This window comes from Talaromyces marneffei, chromosome 1 (genome assembly GCF_009556855.1).
Source record: "Talaromyces marneffei chromosome 1, complete sequence".
NCBI lineage: Eukaryota > Fungi > Ascomycota > Eurotiomycetes > Eurotiales > Trichocomaceae > Talaromyces > Talaromyces marneffei.
The window spans coordinates 3,796,159-3,814,724 of NC_072348.1; the positions used below are offsets into that span (position 1 = coordinate 3,796,159).

The 18,566-nt window shown below is 46.5% G+C and overlaps 6 protein-coding genes across 6 annotated transcripts; 5 read left to right on the forward strand and 1 right to left on the reverse strand.

Annotated features, from left to right (window-relative positions):
* Positions 1-851: 851 nt before the first annotated feature.
* On the reverse strand, positions 852-2,051 carry EYB26_001413 (uncharacterized protein; the record flags this gene model as incomplete). The annotated part of the gene is made up of 3 exons (XM_054260723.1): positions 852-1,266; positions 1,342-1,515; positions 1,588-2,051. The coding sequence occupies 3 exons, from the start codon at positions 2,049-2,051 to the stop codon at positions 852-854; spliced, it is 1,053 nt and encodes a 350-aa protein (XP_054116698.1).
* A 669-nt stretch (positions 2,052-2,720) lies between these two features.
* EYB26_001414 (uncharacterized protein) lies at positions 2,721-4,713 on the forward strand (the record flags this gene model as incomplete). The annotated part of the gene is made up of 4 exons (XM_054260724.1): positions 2,721-2,983; positions 3,060-3,839; positions 3,905-4,413; positions 4,478-4,713. The coding sequence occupies 4 exons, from the start codon at positions 2,721-2,723 to the stop codon at positions 4,711-4,713; spliced, it is 1,788 nt and encodes a 595-aa protein (XP_054116699.1).
* A 350-nt stretch (positions 4,714-5,063) lies between these two features.
* Positions 5,064-9,532, forward strand: EYB26_001415 (uncharacterized protein; the record flags this gene model as incomplete). The annotated part of the gene is made up of 4 exons (XM_054260725.1): positions 5,064-6,060; positions 6,118-6,943; positions 7,007-9,332; positions 9,389-9,532. 4 exons carry the CDS (start codon positions 5,064-5,066, stop codon positions 9,530-9,532), a joined length of 4,293 nt encoding a protein of 1,430 aa, XP_054116700.1.
* A 1,497-nt stretch (positions 9,533-11,029) lies between these two features.
* Positions 11,030-13,028, forward strand: EYB26_001416 (uncharacterized protein; the record flags this gene model as incomplete). Its single annotated transcript, XM_054260726.1, has 2 exons — positions 11,030-11,675; positions 11,740-13,028. The coding sequence occupies 2 exons, from the start codon at positions 11,030-11,032 to the stop codon at positions 13,026-13,028; spliced, it is 1,935 nt and encodes a 644-aa protein (XP_054116701.1).
* Positions 13,029-13,621: 593 nt separating this feature from the next.
* Positions 13,622-14,312, forward strand: EYB26_001417 (uncharacterized protein; the record flags this gene model as incomplete). The annotated part of the gene is made up of 2 exons (XM_054260727.1): positions 13,622-13,986; positions 14,069-14,312. 2 exons carry the CDS (start codon positions 13,622-13,624, stop codon positions 14,310-14,312), a joined length of 609 nt encoding a protein of 202 aa, XP_054116702.1.
* A 695-nt stretch (positions 14,313-15,007) lies between these two features.
* EYB26_001418 (uncharacterized protein) lies at positions 15,008-18,417 on the forward strand (the record flags this gene model as incomplete). Its single annotated transcript, XM_054260728.1, has 2 exons — positions 15,008-15,109; positions 15,172-18,417. 2 exons carry the CDS (start codon positions 15,008-15,010, stop codon positions 18,415-18,417), a joined length of 3,348 nt encoding a protein of 1,115 aa, XP_054116703.1.
* Positions 18,418-18,566: the final 149 nt, after the last annotated feature.

Here is an 18,566-nt window from a genome sequence, read left to right on the forward strand (position 1 = left end):
AACTCTTATAATGCTTGTTGAGTCTTCTTTCTTCCCGGCACAACTTCTTGACAACCTTTCATGTTTCACCAACTTTTTGCCTATCAGCTCAATCAACTCGCGAGAAAGGATAGGACTTGATTTTACTATGACCCTTGGGCAGGTTCAGCCAATATTGCAGATGGCGTCGTGATTGATCTTCGTAATTTGAATGCTATCGAATTATCTGCAGATCAGTCCACTATTTCTGTTGGAGTGTGAGCATCGTGGAATAGGGTGTAGGACCAGTCATCAAAGCCGCCTTCGAAGAATGGAACTCCAGCGTTCCCTCCATCAAAAATATCCCCAACATCGTCTTCGCACTCTCTCTTGAGCCCCTGCCACCAATCTTCTGCTCCCGACACTCCAGCAGCAACTCTTTGGATCTTGAAAACCGCATAGACTCACTCGTCGTCGTGCTCATCGGCGCTTACAGCTGACGATGATGTACTCGTAGACACAACAGCACAGTCACTCCTTGACAGCATTAATGCCGCAGCTACAAAAATCGGTGGATTGGATCCATATATATACCTCAACTATGAGGGTCAGAATCAGGATCCTATTACTAGCTATGGGGAGAAGAATGTTAGACAGTTGTTGAAGGTTAGGGAGCGAGTAGATTCAACACTGGTTTTTACGAAGCAGGTTCCTGGTGGATATAAGATTCCTTCTCAGTAGAAATCAAACATTTCTGATTACCATCGAGTAATAGGAGCATATTGATAGCTCAACAAAGCAGGTATTATTATTGTATCTCATCGTACCTTCGTACCAATGAGTGGTCCATAAGCACTAGAATTAGAAGCAACGTACAGAGATGGAGCATCTGGTTACTCCCAATCTACAAGCATTGTATCCTCCTTCTTCATCCCCGTATACCTCACACTATCCCTCCAAACCATCAACCTCTTCCTCTCATCCCTTGCCTCAGGACTAACTTCAGCCAACTCTGATCCATCCAGATACAACCCCTGTGGCCGTTCACCAAGTACTGGGTTACTATCCATAGCCGCCGCTAGTACGTCCCTCGCAGACTTTTCCGGGGTGCGTATGGTGTTGTTACCAGTAGGATTACGCCATTGTTGGATAGCGGCAATGAGCGGGAAGATGAACTGGAATATGATTACGCGGATGAAAAATGGGCTTCTTCGGGCTATGTTAGTGGGAACGGCGCCCGGATCGACACCGAGAATGGAGATGTTGGAGAGGGCGGGGTCAGTGGAGAGACGCCGCTGGAGTTCCCCGCTGTTAGGCAGGTGTTAGATAGTCACATCATGCACACACAACAACGCAAATGGTGAGGAGAGGGGTAAATCATACATCATCATAATAAGACAGAGCTTGGAAGCACCGTATCGTCGCATTCCGCTCGCATACGATGGGTCTTCTTTGAACGAACTCCAGGTCCCATTCGCAATCGGATCGGTGCTTTCATGAAGCATCGTCCTCCATTTCTCATCTTTGAAAGGGAGCGCATTTTGCTTTAATGAGGGACTAGTGTGTACCAAATTTAGCAATTTTGTTCTATGTTTATACCATTTTTTTGAGGTGGAATGGAGATCTCACTCATGGGCCTTGCTTCCAAGCACCACTATTCGGCCCATGTCGCGATCCATGCTCTGCAGTAGTAAAAGAACAAGCAACCAATTACCAAGATGGTTAGCAATAAACATTGTTGCAAACCCGTCTTCTGTGAAACTTTGAATGTTCATCTCGTGGTATCCAGCGTTCAGGATAAGAGCACGGATGGGCGGGATCTCCCCCGCTGTGACTCGTGCATTGATGCTGGCTGCCGTTGTGCGGACACTGGCCAGATTGGAAAGGTCGAGAGAGATGGTATCGAATGCTTGTGTGTTGGTGTTGGATTTTTGTTGAGGATCTAACTGAGGGGGCAAAGATGATGATGCGTCGCGTACAGTGTAGATGGCGTGGTATGAGGAGAGCTCTGGTGAGGACCGGATTTGGGACACGATGGCGCGTCCAATGCCACCGTTGGCCCCAGTAAGAACGATTGTTCCTTTAGAAGGCATTTTGAAGTGTTTAAGTTGAAGATGTTGAGAGGAAATAAGATGAAGTAAGGATAGAGACGGGAGATTGTTGTGGTGTTTGCGGCGTGGTTTCATTCGACTGGCAGGGGTCCTTCTTTTCTTCCTTGAAAGGAAGGTGCATCCGATCCACAGTAGGCTTGTCTGGCATCTAACTGTCTGTCGCTCACAGCCATCTTACTGTGATAGCTCCTGAACGCAAAACTGAAAGTTCGAGCATTTGCTTCATTTTCCAGAGATATCTCCTTGGTTGGAAACTTCTTAGAGATCAACCGAACCATTTTGGAATCGACTTATATGGTAGACCACCCTCCCCTCATCTCCCTGTCCTATAATTGCTTCTTCTCTTGTATTTCTGCCGATACACTGGAACCATAATGCAGACAACTACCAATCAATCCTATCTCAGGACACACCCGACTCAGCTTCTAGGTCGAAAGAATGGAACTCTGCAGCGATGAGGTATCCAGTATCTGGAGTAGGTACCTGGTACCTACTCCAACTATCATGATCTTCAATGTTCCACAATCACCGCCCCTCAACAGCTGAGTATTGATTTTCCCATTTCGATCCAGGCCTCTCATATAAAAGCTTCATGTGAGCTATATTCAGCCATTTGATTTGGAGCAATTTCTTCCTGCATCGGCTGCGAAAATGAGCGACGCTGCTTTTCACGTTCTTGCCATGTCTCGTGCGCTCCATACCCTGTCCATTACCGCATCTCCAATTTTGAACTCGATTATCGTACTAGGTGCTCTCCTGGTCTTGAACTATACACTGGCTTGGATTAAATACCATCTTGCGCGCAGGAATCGGTCTGAGGCACAACTTCCTCCCAAATATCCCTTGCTGGTGCCGTTTCTTGGCCACGCGATTTCTTCAGCATGTGATCTCGAAGGATTCCTATACAGAGCTACGTATGTCTTCTATGAATATGGGGTGCAGCTAGAAGTTACAAACTTAGCGGACACTGTGACTGACATAAGCTCCTAGACACTACAAGGGGGTGCTCACTTCGACTTGCATATCCCTTTTAGGGTCAAAATTGTACATCATTCAGGACCGTGAGACCGTCGAGAAAATGATGAAACACCCAAGCCTCGCAAGCCCCATGTCAATCATCATTGTTACTCTCCGCTTTCTCTTTGGTATGCCAGAAACAGGCCTCAAAGTTTACAAAGCCGACGACTCTGGCCCCTTAGCAAAGCCTTTTCTCGGAAGTAATCCAAATCTTGGACCAGAAAATCGCATCGACTATTTTCTTCATCAAAGCTTCAATAAGGCTTTCAGCGGTCCGGGCCTTCGACCAACAACGCAACGCTTCAAGATGGCACTTCTCGTGGAGGTCAAAATGATGACTCAAATTGAAGGCAACTGCTGGAGCACTATAGATGATTTCTTTGAAGTCTTTGGCAAGATAGCAATTGGCGCCCTTTCACAGGCAATTTACGGTCCATTATTGTTTCAGCTTCACCCAGATATCATAGATGACCTGTGGGAATATGACAATGTACTTCCATGGCTGGCAAGGGGTATCCCACGGCTCCTAATGCCAGGTCCATACCGCACCAGGGACAGGATTCGGTGCAAGCTACGGGATTGGTACATCCACGCTAGACTGGATTTTCAAGAGTCTAATATCGATGCAGATGGGGATGGTGACCCGGTTTGGGGGTCCTGGTTGGTGAGAAACTTGCAACAGGTATTACATGTCGAGCGTCGCTCACTCGACGACGAGGCAATGTCATCACATGACCTTGGACTTTTATGGGCGTATGAAACTCTCAACTCTTCCATAAAACCAAGACATGAACTAATCATGCCTTATGTTCTTGCAGATCGAACTTCAACGCCGTCTCTGCAGCAACATTAGCAGCATATCACATCTTCCGTGACCCATCGCTCCTTACAAATCTGCGCGCCGAGCTAGGAGCACACTTTGATCCTCCTTCTGCATTTATAACAGCTGACCCGAAAGAGCTATTGAAGCTGCCGCTGCTATCCGCCGTTTATGCTGAGACCCTGCGTCTTTACGTCAAAGTATTTTTCATGGCCAGCTCCCCGCACATTGATGTCAATTTGGGGAAGTGGAAGCTGCCTAAAGGAGCTACTGGTATTGTTAGCTCGGGTATCTCGCACATGGACAACATGTATTGGAACAATGCGGGTGGAAAGCATCCTCTCAGCGAATTTTGGCCTAGTCGATTCCTTGTCGATTCTGAAAACCAACTGGACGGGCCAGCGAGGTCAGATCAGACCCCATCTACGTGCATTCCTAACAAAAGTAGCCATGTACAGCCGTGCTTCTCCACGGAAGGGTTGGATGGTGTTTGGATACCATATGGAGGTAAGGCTCGTGTCCCTTTCTCGTCCGACATCATTTAAAGCTTGCGGTACTGAAAATCTTGTAGGAGGCCCATCAATATGCCCTGGCAGATTCCTGGCTAAGAACGTCGTTTTCTTCTTCTGTGCACTCTTGATAACCGAATTTCATATCGAACCATTGAACCACGACTCTTTTCAACTGGACCCTTTGAGATATGGACTGGGTACGGCCCGGGTCAAGAATCCCGTTCCTGTTAGGATAAGGAGAAGGATAGATGAGGAGATCATAAAGTGCTCACGGAAAGATGTACCAGAATCGTGAGTTACAAGTTCTTTTAATTTTCTTTTTGATGTGCTAGTACATATCCTATATGTTCTAGAGTGTATTTAGTTAAGGCTCTTAATACGTCCTCCACCCACCCACACACACACACACACACAATCATCTTCTAGTGTTATTTCATGCAAGCAGCGTAGTTGTTGGACTCTCAGGTTGCTTTAATCTAGTTATTCATATCACGTGCATATTCAGCCTCGTTCCTGCCTTGTCGCCTACAAGGCTGAGATGGCCCCTCATTTAAAGGCCGAGATTCGCTCTATACTTTTTTCTTTTAATAAATTCATATTCACTATGGACGACGATGATGCCCATTTATCTTGATCTCATTTAGCATGATGGCAGATCCGGTACAGTACACTATTGGCTGGATTTGCGCTATTAGCACCGAGTATGTCGCTGCACAGACTTTCCTAGATAAGAAACATGGACTTCCCGACAGGCTATCTCCAGGAGACTGCAACAACTATACTCTTGGCACAATTGAAGGTCATAACGTTGTCATTGCCGTCCTACCAAATGGTGAATATGGAACCGCGTCTGCAGCTGTCGTTGCAACACATATGCTTCGCAGTTTTCCGAATGTTCGAGTAGGCCTAATGGTTGGCATTGGTGGTGGAGTGCCAAGTCCAAAGCATGATATTCGACTTGGAGACATTGTAGTCAGTTCTCCATTTGAAGGACAGGGTGGTGTGGTCCAGTATGATTTTGGGAAAGCCATTCAGGGGCAAAGCTTCCAACTTACCCGATTTCTAAACCAACCACCCATGATTCTGCAAACTGCAGTGAGTGGGCTAAATACGCAATATGAGATCGAAGGTCATAATCTTCATGACGCTGTTTGCGAGGTTCTCGAGCAAAAACCAAGACTGCGAAGGAGATATCAGCGACCCGATCCCAAAACAGATCGACTGTATGAAAGCAATGTCATTCATCCATCGAGTGACATTCAAGCTGCTGAATGCGTGGTTACGTGTGGAGACAAGCCGCCTATGTTGATAACAAGAAAAAGTCGGACAGATGATCATGATAATCCAATGATCCACTATGGTCTAATAGCTTCCTCAAACCAGTTGATGAAGAATGCATTGACTAGGGATAAGCTTGCGGCAGAAAAAGATGTGCTGTGCTTTGAAATGGAAGCGGCGGGACTAATGAATCATTTCCCCTGCTTGGTAGTTCGAGGTATTTGTGATTATTCTGACTCTCATAAGAATAAAGAATGGCAAGGATATGCTGCAATGGTTGCTGCAGCTTATGCTAAAGATCTTCTGCGACAAATTGTACCAAGTCAGGTGGAGACAGAGAGAAAGATTGTTGATATCATGGCTAGTGGGTTTTTCCCAACTTTATCAGATGTCAAGTACTAACCTTCTACTATTTAAATAGGTATTCAGGGGAGCATCCATACGGTTTCAACGAAAATTGACAGGATTGTGGACATTCAACATGGTCAAAATCAGCAAGCAATCCTTGACTGGCTGCATCCAACCGACTACTCTTCTCAACAGAATGACTTTATTGCGAGTCGTCAGGAAGGAAGTGGAGAATGGATTTTGAATTCGGCTCAGTTTCAACAATGGATACACCAAGAGACGGCTACATTATTTTGCCCTGGGATTCCAGGAGCCGGCAAGACTATGGCCACATCCATTGTGATTGATCACCTCCAGGAAAAGTTTCGAACTCGTCGAGATATAGGTATCGCCTTCATATACTTCAACTTTCACCAACATATTGAACAAGGTATTATTGGTTTATTCTCATGTCTCCTGAGGCAGTTATCCTTCCAGACCGGCGGCATGGATGAAGTGACGAAGCTTTACAATTACCACAAGCCTAGACGAAGTCGTCCTGCTTTTCATGAGATCTTGGATTCGTTAAAACAGGTCATTATGAGCTTCTCAGGCACATTTGTTCTTATCGACGCATTGGATGAGTGCAGATTACCCAACGGGGTTCTCAAACTCCTTTCTGAAATCTTCGAGCTGCAAGCTGTAGCTGGGTTCAGTCTTTTTTCAACATCACGATTCATCCCAGAAATCAAAGCAACTTTTGAGGTAAAAAATGCTACTTCCATGGAGATAAAAGCTTCTGATAATGATATGCTGAGCTATCTCAACACCCATCTCTCAAAACTACCCTCATTTGTCATAAAGGACTATCAAATTCAAGAAAAAGTCAAGTCTGCCGTTATAGAAGCGGCTGACGGAATGTTAGTATCTCTGGATCTCACCCATATTCTTTTATTCATATGATTTTACTCATATATCATCAGGTTCCTTCTCGCAAAACTTCTCTTGTATTCACTGGAAGATAAAATAAATCCACGACAGCTTGCAATTGCGCTGGAGTCACTTCCGAGAGGATCCGATGCATATAATGAGGTCTACGAAGACGCCATGGAGAGAATACAGAGTCAAAGACAAGGTCTTCGTGATTTGTCGTTTCGAGTGATTACTTGGATTGTTCATGCCCAGAGACCTCTAACAAAATCAGAGATGCAGCATGCACTGGCTACTACAACCGATGCTGTATCACTCGACCTCAACAATATTACCGAAATTGGACTTATTGTCTCTGTATGTGCGGGCCTGGTGACTGTTGACGTGGAAAGCAACATTGTCCGCTTGGTTCACCATACAGCAATGGAGTATTTTGATCGAATGAGGACCAAGTGGTTTCCGAATGCCCATGATGAGATTACCCAGACATGTGTAACATACTTATCATTCCAAGGGTTCGAAACTGGACCAAGTCCAACATCAAACGAGTACAAGACTCGAATACAAACAAATTCTTTGTATGAATACGCAGCAAGATATTGGGGCTATCACGCTCGTATTTCCTCTATTGAAAATGACAAGCCGATACTCGACTTTCTTGGAAACAAGAGCAAAGTTTCAGCGAGCACCCAGGCTATGATTTATCATGAACTCGGTTACTACGATGACATTCAGATGAACAGCACACACCTTGCAGCATACTTCGGACTTACAAAGTCCATGTTAGCTCTGCTTCAGAGACAATGTGATGTCAATTATAAGGATAAATCCTTCGGTCGGGCACCACTTTCATGGGCTATCAAGAACGGACATGAAGCAGTTGTTAAATTACTGCTAGACCACAATGCTGATGTTCTCACCAAAGACAAATCCGGGCGGACACCGCTCATTTTGGCATCCGAAAATGGATTCGAGGCTATAGTGAAACTGCTGATAGACAAGAACGCAGATGTAAGGTCTAGAGATAGAGATTTCGGCCGTACATCGCTCTCGTGGGCAGCAAAACATGGACACGAACCAATCGTGAGACTACTGCTCGACAAGAGCACCGAGAGAATCAATTCAAAGGACAAATCCGGCAATACCGCACTTACTTGGGCATCTAGGTATGGCCACTTGGCGGTAATTAAGTTGTTGCTCGATAAAGGGGCGGCTACGGAGGTTGCAGATGAGTTCAGCCGAACACCGCTCTCATGGGCTGTCATAAATGGTCATTTATCAGCTGCGGATTTACTTCTTGAGAGACTTGCACATGTTGATTGTGTTGATATGTTGGAACGAACCCCGCTGTTATGGGCTGTGGGGAAGAAACATAAAGAGATGGTAGAGCTATTACTGCAGAAGAACCATGGCCCTCAAGATCAGGCTAACACCGGCCAAGCCCTTTTATGGGCTGTTAAGGACCAAGCCATTGCATTAGTGATACTTCTACTGAAAAAAATGGCACCTGTTGATTTTCAGGACACAAGTGGCCGGACACCCCTCTCATGGGCAGCAAGCACTGGATCTGCGGATATCGTAAAGCTGCTACTCGCCAATAATGCCGTTATTGAGCTTGCTGATATAGATGACAGAACTCCTCTTTCTTGGGCTACAGATAAGGGAGATGAGACTGTTATAAAGCTGCTACTTGACAACAACGCCAATATTGAATCTGGTAACAGAAATTTACAAAGGCCTCTCATGAGGGCAACGATCACTGGACGCGAGAATATTGTTAAGCTACTACTCGACTACAATGCCTCTGTCTATTATGGTGATCTAGGTGGCCGTACACCTATTTCGTGGGCTGCAGAGCTAGGACATGAGAACATTGTGAAGCTGCTACTTGACAACCACTCTAATGTTGATTCTCTTGATGAATTTTATCGAACGCCTCTTTCATGGGCTGCAACAAGAGGACATGTGAGTATTGTGCAGCTGCTGCTTGACGGGGGAGCCGCCATTAATAATCCTGACTCTTATGGCGGAACGCCTCTCTCGAGGGCTGCGAGCCAGGGGCATGAGGCTATTGTAGGGCTGTTACTCAAAAACCAGGCGGTTGTGGATTGGGCTGATAACGAGGATCACACCCCGCTCGCCTTAGCTGCAAAGAACGGCCATATTTCGGTAGTAAGAGTGCTTCTTGACAGCAACGCTAATCCCCATTATCAGGATGAGCACAGCCGAACACCGAGAACATTAGCTTCGGATATGGGTCATGAGTCAGTCGCTACTTTGCTGTATGAAGCAGAATGCATACGCCGATCAATTGATGGCGGCTCCGAGGGAGCTACCACATTCAGTCCATGTGTTAGCTGTTGGGAGAACTTTGCTCAGGTATGACTATCTACCCCTGTAGGCTGAACCATGTTTATCTAACCCATTTCTATCAGTGTGACCTCATGAAACCCAGGTGCTCCCAATGTCAAGATCTAAACGGTGATTGCGTTTACGGCCCCATCCAGATACGGCCACCTCCAGTTCCTACCTATTCCCGCCCTCCTATTTCCAGACCCATTGGCTTAATCTGGCTCTGAGCGCAACGTAGAGCGTTTGAGGACATCTTCCATATTTGTTTGATTTAAACTTCGCGCTCGTTTTCACAACAAAGATAATGAAAATTCGCCTTCACTGGGTCTATAGGGAGTTTTTTATACTATCGATCGATCGATCTAGATATTCTTATATTTTACGCAGTTCCATGCTGCGGTTGCACGTTGAAAATAATGGCCCAAAATCACATGTGCAGCTCGCAGGACTCGTAGTTATATATATATATCTTAACGCCTACCCTGACAACGTGCCTAGCTAGGTGTATTCCTTCCCATATATAAGCTCACGGATAGGTTAGTACGCAAGGTATTTGACAATGACAATATTCGAAGCCTACGTATGGGCTCTCTAGCCCGTACGCTGCCTTATAGTTGATAGTTGTATCTACACTCCAGTCCTCTTTCTCAACGAGGAAAGACATCTAATCATTTCTAGCAATGTATATGTGTCACTCATTCGACAGTTAACGATGACTCCTCGGGCTTCTTAGTCTAATGGTTATGACATCGGATTCTGATTCGCGTTTGATCAACAGCTGATCGACGATTCATTCCGGGGGTCAGGGTTCGATTCCCTGAGAGGCCTTTCTTTTTCCGCACTACCTACTTTTTTCTTTTTTTGCCCGCAATGTACGTGTTCATCGGAGCCTTACTGGACGAGGACTAGACAGGTTAGTTTGTTCTTCGGATAAACCCTGATCCTGATTGTTTCCTCTCATACTGGTGTTCCAGATGTGGCTGTGATGCATGGTAATGGGCATCAATGATCATGCATATATCTTCATAGTAACACAACATCGGTCGTTCTCAGCTCGGTGCATACCTAGGTAGAAGGTGGCGGTTCAATACGTATGTCTTTTTTGAGTGGTGGCATTACCCATGTTTGCCCGTTCAATGTAAATTTCGTGGCTCGAAACCGTTTCTACGGGGACGCGACCAGGGTTGCTGCCACTGTAATAATATACTTGGCCTAGACCAGTAGGAAGCATGTCGTTGTACTTGATCTTAAACAACACCATTTGTTCATTCGGTTTTTCTTTTTGGAATTATTTTTTTTGATTCTTTGCAGAGCGACCACTGCATCCTGAGACCTGAATCCTGAATCAAATTGCGATCTAGACGGGCGGTCATTGAACCTCGTGCCATTTGGAACGACGTCCTCCACCCGCATAAAATAATTTAGCTGGCCCCTGCTTCCATTGTCATCAACAACACTTTCCCCTTGTATCCCTAAAATATATTACTACTGTTACTTTTTCGGTGATTACCCTCTGGCTTTTTTTTTTTTCACTTTTTGCTCTGTTTCACCCTCCCTATAGTTTTGCTCGCATTTTGGTTTCTCCACTGGGTCAGAACCACCTATAGTCATTCTATATCCACCCTCCCTTACCGTCAGTTCACTCTCGCGCTCAACGAACGACGACATACATACCAACGTCAATACTTCTGCGACGAGAGCAATCGCTCTCTTCGATCTTCGAAATGTCGACGACACCCAAAAAATCCGCTGCCACAAATGGGGCAACAGGACCCAGTAACAAGACTACACCAGACCGAACAGCGGCCGACAACCGAACTGCGACGACCAAGTCTTCGAACGGCCTCCAACGAACCCCCTCTGGTCGCGCGTCGCCAGTTTCTGCTCGTGCCGCGGCACGCAAGCCCGGAAGATCGAATCTGAGTGTTTCTAACGTTCCAAAGATTGCCAGCTCAGATGCCTCCTCCTTTGATGATGAAGCGCGAGCTCAAAATGCGGCGCTGATCGACGAGTTGAAGGAGCAACTACAAAAAGCGGAGACGGCTTCGGAACAATATCACAAACAATTGGGCGTTTTGCAGTCACGACTGGACGATACTATTACCGAGCAGCAGAAGTTAGAGGATCAGGTGCACGAAAGGGACAGCAACGTTGAAGCTTTGAATTCTCAGATTCGGGACCATGCTCGTCAACTGCGTGATATGGAACAGGCACACGAGCAGGAGCGGAATGCGATGCTGCAGGATAAAGAACAACAGGCAAGTAGGGAGGAGGAGTTGCAGTCAACAATTCAGCGTCTCAAAGAATCGATTGCTCAAAAGGACATTCGAGTGAATGCCGACAGCGACAAGAGCAACATATCCAGATCTTGTATGACCTCACCAACTAACACATCGATCTTTTGGCATAACTTCCATACTGACATCTTTTGCAGCGAGTTTCCGAAATCGGCCCTCGCCGGATATCGACAGCGGGCAATTCGCTCCATCGGCTCAGATCGAACGCAGCCCGTCCAGAAACAACTCCAAGCTTCTGTTACAAAAGGACAAATTGATTGAGTCACTGCGATTAGAGCTTGCGGAATCTCAAATCAAACTCGTCGAAATGGAAAACAAAGGTGGTGGCTTACAGCAAGAGCTGGAGCGTGAGCTCCTAGAGGCCAGAATGGCCAATGCCCGTCTAATGGAAGACAATGAAAGCTACCAGCTTCTTTTGAGCGAAAAGACACTCAATGGAGATTTCACCAAAGGTGACTTTTTGCACGAGGCTCCTTCAGGCATACCTCGCAGCATGAGTGGCTCTCTGGCCGATGAACTCGAAAATGTTGGCGAGGGTAACAATGCGGAAGTCCGCAAGTTGGAAGCCGAGTTGAAGACCTCGAAAGACCAGAACAAGGCTCTCACTCTTTATATAGAGAGAATCATTGGACGGTTGTTGCAGCACGAAGGATTCGAACATATCCTGGATAAGAATGATGACCCGCTACCGACTGCAATCAATTCAAAGACAGACAAGGATCTGCCTCCACCACCACCAGACAAAGACGAGCCGTCTCTACTGCAACGCGCAAAATCCGTTATCATGACCGGTCAGAATCGACCACAGCCGAGATCACGGCCTGTGAGCGTGATGCCGCTTCCGACGTCAGTACCATCTGCGCACGAGAACCCCGAAACAGCACCCAGTATCCCTCTCGGACGCTCTCAATCCGTGCGTACGGCCCATCGCAGATCTCGCTCTGACCAGGTAGGAGACCCTGCAATGGCCGCTGCAGTTGTGGGCCAGATGTACCGTGGTCCTTCAGGAAGTAGAAGCCCATCAGGAGCTCCCTTGAGCCCAACGACCATGGGACCAGGATCTCGACAAAGCGGAATTTTCGGATCCTACATGACCAACGGTAGCGTGCGGGCTCCATCTCAAGGCAGTCAACCCGACCGCAAGAGACTTAGCAGCTCCGACAGTCTTTCCAGCGACGTCAATGCAGAGGTGAGCTCTTTGGGAGCCACGTCTACGCCCCCGAGCCGATCTAGTAGCAGCATGAATAACTACACTGGTGCGGTCATGACGCAAAACAGATTGCGTCCACTACGACTAGTGCAAGAAAATCAAGAACCCTCTGAGGAAGAGGAGGCAGCAAACAAGCGAGCTAACAGAGCCAGCTGGATGGGATGGTTTAACCGTCCCACTTCCAATCCTGTCCAGGAAGAAGCTCCCAAGCAGTGATGACATATAGCTCTTGTGAGTTTTGATTTACTTAAATCTAATTTTTACGTCTTTTTATGCATTGATCTCCCCAATTTTGCTGAATCATTGGAATGGAAGACTTCCATACCATGATCGTTTTTTGTTCAATACCCACAAGTGTGATGAGACCCATGTTGTTGTTGTTGAATACTATAGTTGCTATTTACTTTATATAATGATGACACTATGCTATTCATGAAATGAGTTTCTTGGAGGGAATGGATGTTAGGTATGGCCACAGAGCCGGATAACTAGAGCCGTACGACTGATGGCGTCTATTAGAGTGATAACCGCTCTGAATGAATTTAGCACGTAAAGCATTTTCCACTACCAATATTTTTCATGTTCCATAGAATAGACATACCTGTATCTCCAGGTGTTGTAACTATGTAGTATGTAGGTACAATGGACCAATCATCGCAGTGAAACTAAAGAGCGGAAGCGGCCACGATGCGGCAACTCCAAAACACCAATCAATTTATCTGTTCTCCACAATCAACACATTCAACCAGCTTCAAGAAACAACACACTGCCGATTGCAAAGACGGACAGAGAGAGGAACAACAGACAAAATGCCAGGCTCACTCTCCCTTTTCACCGTCAACGCGGTCCTCATCATGTCCACGGACGACAGCTCCCGCATCTTCGCCAAATACTACTCCCCTCCTCACCCTCCAGCCGGCGTCCCAGCAACTTCGACCGACTACCCCGGCGCAAACCCTTACCCGACAGTAAAAGAGCAAAAGAACTTTGAGAGCGGGTTGATGGAAAAGACGAATAAACAGACCAATGACGTGATCCTGTACGACAATCGGGTGGTTGTGTTCAAGCTTGAGAATGATGTGATGATGTATGTTGTGGGTAGTGCGGATGAGAATGAGGTTTTGTTGTATAATGTTGTTGTTGCGTTGAGGGATGCGTTGGGAATATTATTCAAGTCAGTCCTTCCCCCCCCAATTTGCACATTCTGTTGTCGTCTTCGTATTTGGATTGCGGGTGCTAACTGGATTGTTCTACAGAGGAGCCACCGACAAACGCACAATCATCGAAAACTACGACCTCGTCTCCCTCGCTATAGACGAAATTATTGACGATGGCATTATCCTCGAAACCGACCCTGTCCTCATCGCTTCTCGAGTTAGCCGCGCGCCCACAGCAGATGCACCCAACATGAAGAACATTGATCTCTCAGAACAAGGCCTGCTTAATGCATGGGAGTTTGGTCGACGCAAATTGGCCGAGCAATTGCGGCAGGGTCTTTAAATTCTTCTTTCTTTGTCTGTTTCATCTTGCTTCAAGCCGGGTTAATGATTGAAAGGTTCAGCTTTTGATAGAAGTTGCTCGAGTTCGGTTTTTTATCTGCTTATATTTTCGTTTTTGGGAATGAAAATGGGATTGGCGTGTTCATCTTTTTTATTATTTTATGTTGCTAGGTCATTATACATATCAGCTGCGTGTTATTCGCGTTTCATTATAACTGGTTGCGTTGGTGGCCATGATGTTCCACTTCGACCCTGTACAGTCATGAGACATATTCCTGACACTTTTTCAATCAAAGCATGCCCACGGGCCCTGGAAATTCAAAACGCAGCTTCAAAACCTGGACACCCTGTTTAGACAATTTAGCGAGGAACAAAAAGGCTCGTTGTATGTACATGGCTACAAGGAGATCACGCCCTATAAAAATGATAGAAGGCCGCGGCTGCCCCGCATACGTCACATTAAATGTGCGCCGGTTCTGAGGTGACTCCTCTTCAACAAAATATCACCACTTCATTCATTATTTTTTCCTTTGTTTTGGAGAGAAGTGTCAACTGCTCTAAACTAGAGTGTTTTTTGGCGCTGATTACCTCTGAAGTCTTTCTATATACAAACACGCACATTACGAGTCAGATCCCAGATTCCTAATCATCACCAGACAAAATTTGACGGCGCATCCTCCCTTCATCTCAGAAGCAATGAAGCAGAGATTCTCGTCAATAGACGTCAAAATAATATGCCAAGAGCTCAGCACTTCTATCATAGGCCTGCGAGTCTCGAACATATATGACCTCTCATCGGTAAGCCGTCCTTCGCATTTCTTCTTTCCGCAGCCTCTCTGACCGATGCTTGTTTGATATAGCGCATCTTCCTCTTCAAGCTCGCCAAACCAGACCATCGCAAACAACTCATAATAGACTCTGGATTCCGCTGCCATCTAACCGAATACTCGCGAACCACCGCAAGCACGCCTTCCGGCTTCGTGAGCCGATTGCGCAAATGTCTCAAGACGAGACGGGTTACATCGGTACAACAGTTGGGTACAGACAGAGTTATTGATATTGTTTTCAGTGATGGCCTTTTCCATATATACCTTGAGTTTTTTGCCGGGGGCAATATCATCCTGACGGATGCGGAGAATAAGATTTTGGCGCTGTTTCGGACTGTTGCTGCGGCCGGAGAGCAGGATGAGGTTAAAATTGGGTTGACTTATGCGGTTGAAAAGGCTCAGTATTATCATGGAATACCGCCGTTATCAGAAGAGAGGTTGAGAACTACGATTCAGAAAGTTGCGGATGCGGATCAGCAATCGGCAGGAAGTGCGCAGAAGAAGTCGAAGAAGAAGGTTGATGTGTTCAGGAAAGCTATTTCGAGTGGATTTCCAGAGTTCCCACCGCTTCTTCTAGAAGATGCTTTTGCTGCCACGGGATTTGACTCGAGTGTCACGTTGAAGCAAGTCCTAGAAGATGAGAGCACTTTCCAAAAGGCCATGAACGTCCTTCGAGAAGCCCAAAAGATCATTGCAGGTCTATCTGAAGGGGAAAAGAAGGGCTATATTGTAGCGAAAGAGCGAGCCAAAAAGGAAGATCAACAGGTCGACTCAACTTCAAAGGAAAATCTACTGTTTGAAGATTTTCATCCGTTTCGGCCTCGCCAGTTTGAAGGAAAGCCTGGTTACCACATCCTCGAATATGACAGCTTCAACAAAACAGTCGACGAATACTTCTCTTCGATTGAGTCCCAAAAACTCGAGTCTCGATTAGCCGAACATGAAGAGACTGCAAAGAGGAAGCTAGAAACAGCTAGGGCTGATCACCAGAACCGAGCAGGCGCATTGAAACAGGCTCAGGAACTACATATCCGCAAAGCAGAAGCTATCCAGGCCAATATTTATCGTGTACAGGAAGCTACTGATGCGGTCAATGGACTTATTGCGCAAGGAATGGACTGGGTGGAAATTGCCCGATTGATAGAAATGGAACAACAGAGAAACAACCCTGTTGCTCAGACTATCAAACTGCCATTGAAGCTCTATGAGAACACTATCACATTACTACTGAGCGAAGAGAATACAGAAGTCGAAGAAGAGCAGGAAGAATTTTCAGAATCAGAGCCGGAAGTATCGGAAGACAGCGACTCTGAAAATGAAATTGAGAAGGACGAGGGACCGAAACAGAAGATTGCCGAGCCTCTCGCTATTGATATTGATCTGAGCTTATCACCATGGTCGAATGCAACTCAATACTACGAACAAAAGAGGACAGCCGCTGTAAAGGAACAGAAAACGATACAGTCGTCTGAAAAAGCACTAAAAAGCCAGGAGAAGAAAGTCACAGAAGACCTGAAAAAACATCTCAAGCAGGAAAAGCAGGTGCTGCGACCATCCAGGAAACCATTCTGGTTTGAGAAATATCTTTATTTCATCTCATCTGAGGGCTACCTCGTTCTCGGCGGCCGTGACTCACATCAAGTAGAAATACTGTACCAACGATATTTAAAGAAGGGCGATGTATTTGTGCATGCTGACTTGGAAGGAGCTACCCCTATGATCGTGAAGAACAAAGAGGGTACCCCAGACGCCCCTATCCCACCTGGCACATTGACTCAGGCTGGTAGTATTTCGGTTGCTACGTCAAAGGCTTGGGAAACAAAGGCATTGATGCCTTCTTGGTGGGTGCATGCGCATCAGGTATCGAGGACAAATGAAAGGGGGGAGCTTCTAGCCAATGGAGCTTTTATGGTCAAGGGTGAGAAAAATTACCTAGCACCTGGTCAGCCTATACTAGGATTTGCTGTTTTGTTTCAGATCAGCAAGGAGAGTGTTCAGAATCATAGGAAACATCGTATTGAAGAGTCGGCTGGTCCTGAATCAACAGAAACAGTCCCCTCGGAAGAGACAGGAGTTTCGACTGCGCAAGACGATATCCCGGATGTCAAAGAAATTGTCAAAGAGGAGGTCCCAGATGTCCCTGAAGATGTAGTTGCACAACCAGAGACAAGTGCACAGGTTGAGGAAGAAGATTCGTCTTCAGACAGTGAGAGAGAAGCTGAAGACGAAAAACCGAAATCGAATCCCCTTCAATCCTCCATCGAAACTGAAGACAGATCGGTAGACACTCAAGCAGAACCAGAAGACGATGCAGAAGCAAATGGTGAAGACAATTTCAAAGACGAGATCGATGAGACATCTACCATCAACCAAGACGAAACCCCCCAGCTAAAACCCAATGTCCCACCATCCAAACAAACACCAGCAACAACAAAACAAAAAACTGCCCGCGGCAAAAAAGCCAAAGCCAAAAAAGCCGCCCAAAAATATGCGCAGCAAGACGAAGAAGACCGGGAACTCGCCCTCCGACTCCTCGGCGCAAACACCAAAGCCATCAAAGCAGCCGAATCAGCCGCCGAAGCCAAAGCGAAGCGCGAAGCAGAACTCGAAGCCCAAAAGCAACGTCGTCGCGCACAACATGAACGAGCAGCCGAAGCCGAGCGCAAACGACAAGAACAGTTTCTCCAAAAACGTCGTGAAGCAGCTGCTGAAGTAGATGGAGAAAAGGAAGCATATAACGACGAGACCGTCAAGCAGGAAGCGGAAGATCTTTCCTGGCTCCCAGCCCTGATCGGTACGCCTTTACCTGAAGATGAAGTCCTCGCCGCTATCCCTGTGGCCGCACCCTGGTCTGTCGTCGCTCGATTCAAGTATCGCGCCAAATTGCAAGCTGGAAACATCAAAAAGGGTAAAGCTATCAAGGAGATACTGAGTCATTGGATTATTGAAGCCGGCGGTGCTCCTGGCGCCGGTACTGGAGCCAGTAGCGCAGGCAACAAAATCGCTAAAAAAGTTATTGCAGATGATGTTGCGGAAGGGTTGGATCGGGCTACGGCAGAAAGGATGCGTGCTCGAGAAGCGGATTTGCTGAAGGGGTGGCGTGATGTGGAGGTTATGAATACTTTGCCTGTTGGGAAGGTGAGGATTGTTTCTAGTGGTGTTGCTAGTGGTGCCGGTGGTGGTGGTGGTGGTGGTGGAAGTGGGAAAGGTGATAAAGGAGGTGGGAAGGGGAAAGGGGGTGGTGCACAGAAAGGAGGCAAAGGGGGAAAGAAGAAGTGATTTATCTTTATAAAATTACTGGAAGAAGTCATATAGTATAGAGGCTAAAGACTCGTTCGAGAAGGATAGCATGAGTCCAAGACTAGAGTAAAGCTGCTTGGATTAGGCATGGGAACCCTATGTCTCATACAAAAGCACAACATATATAA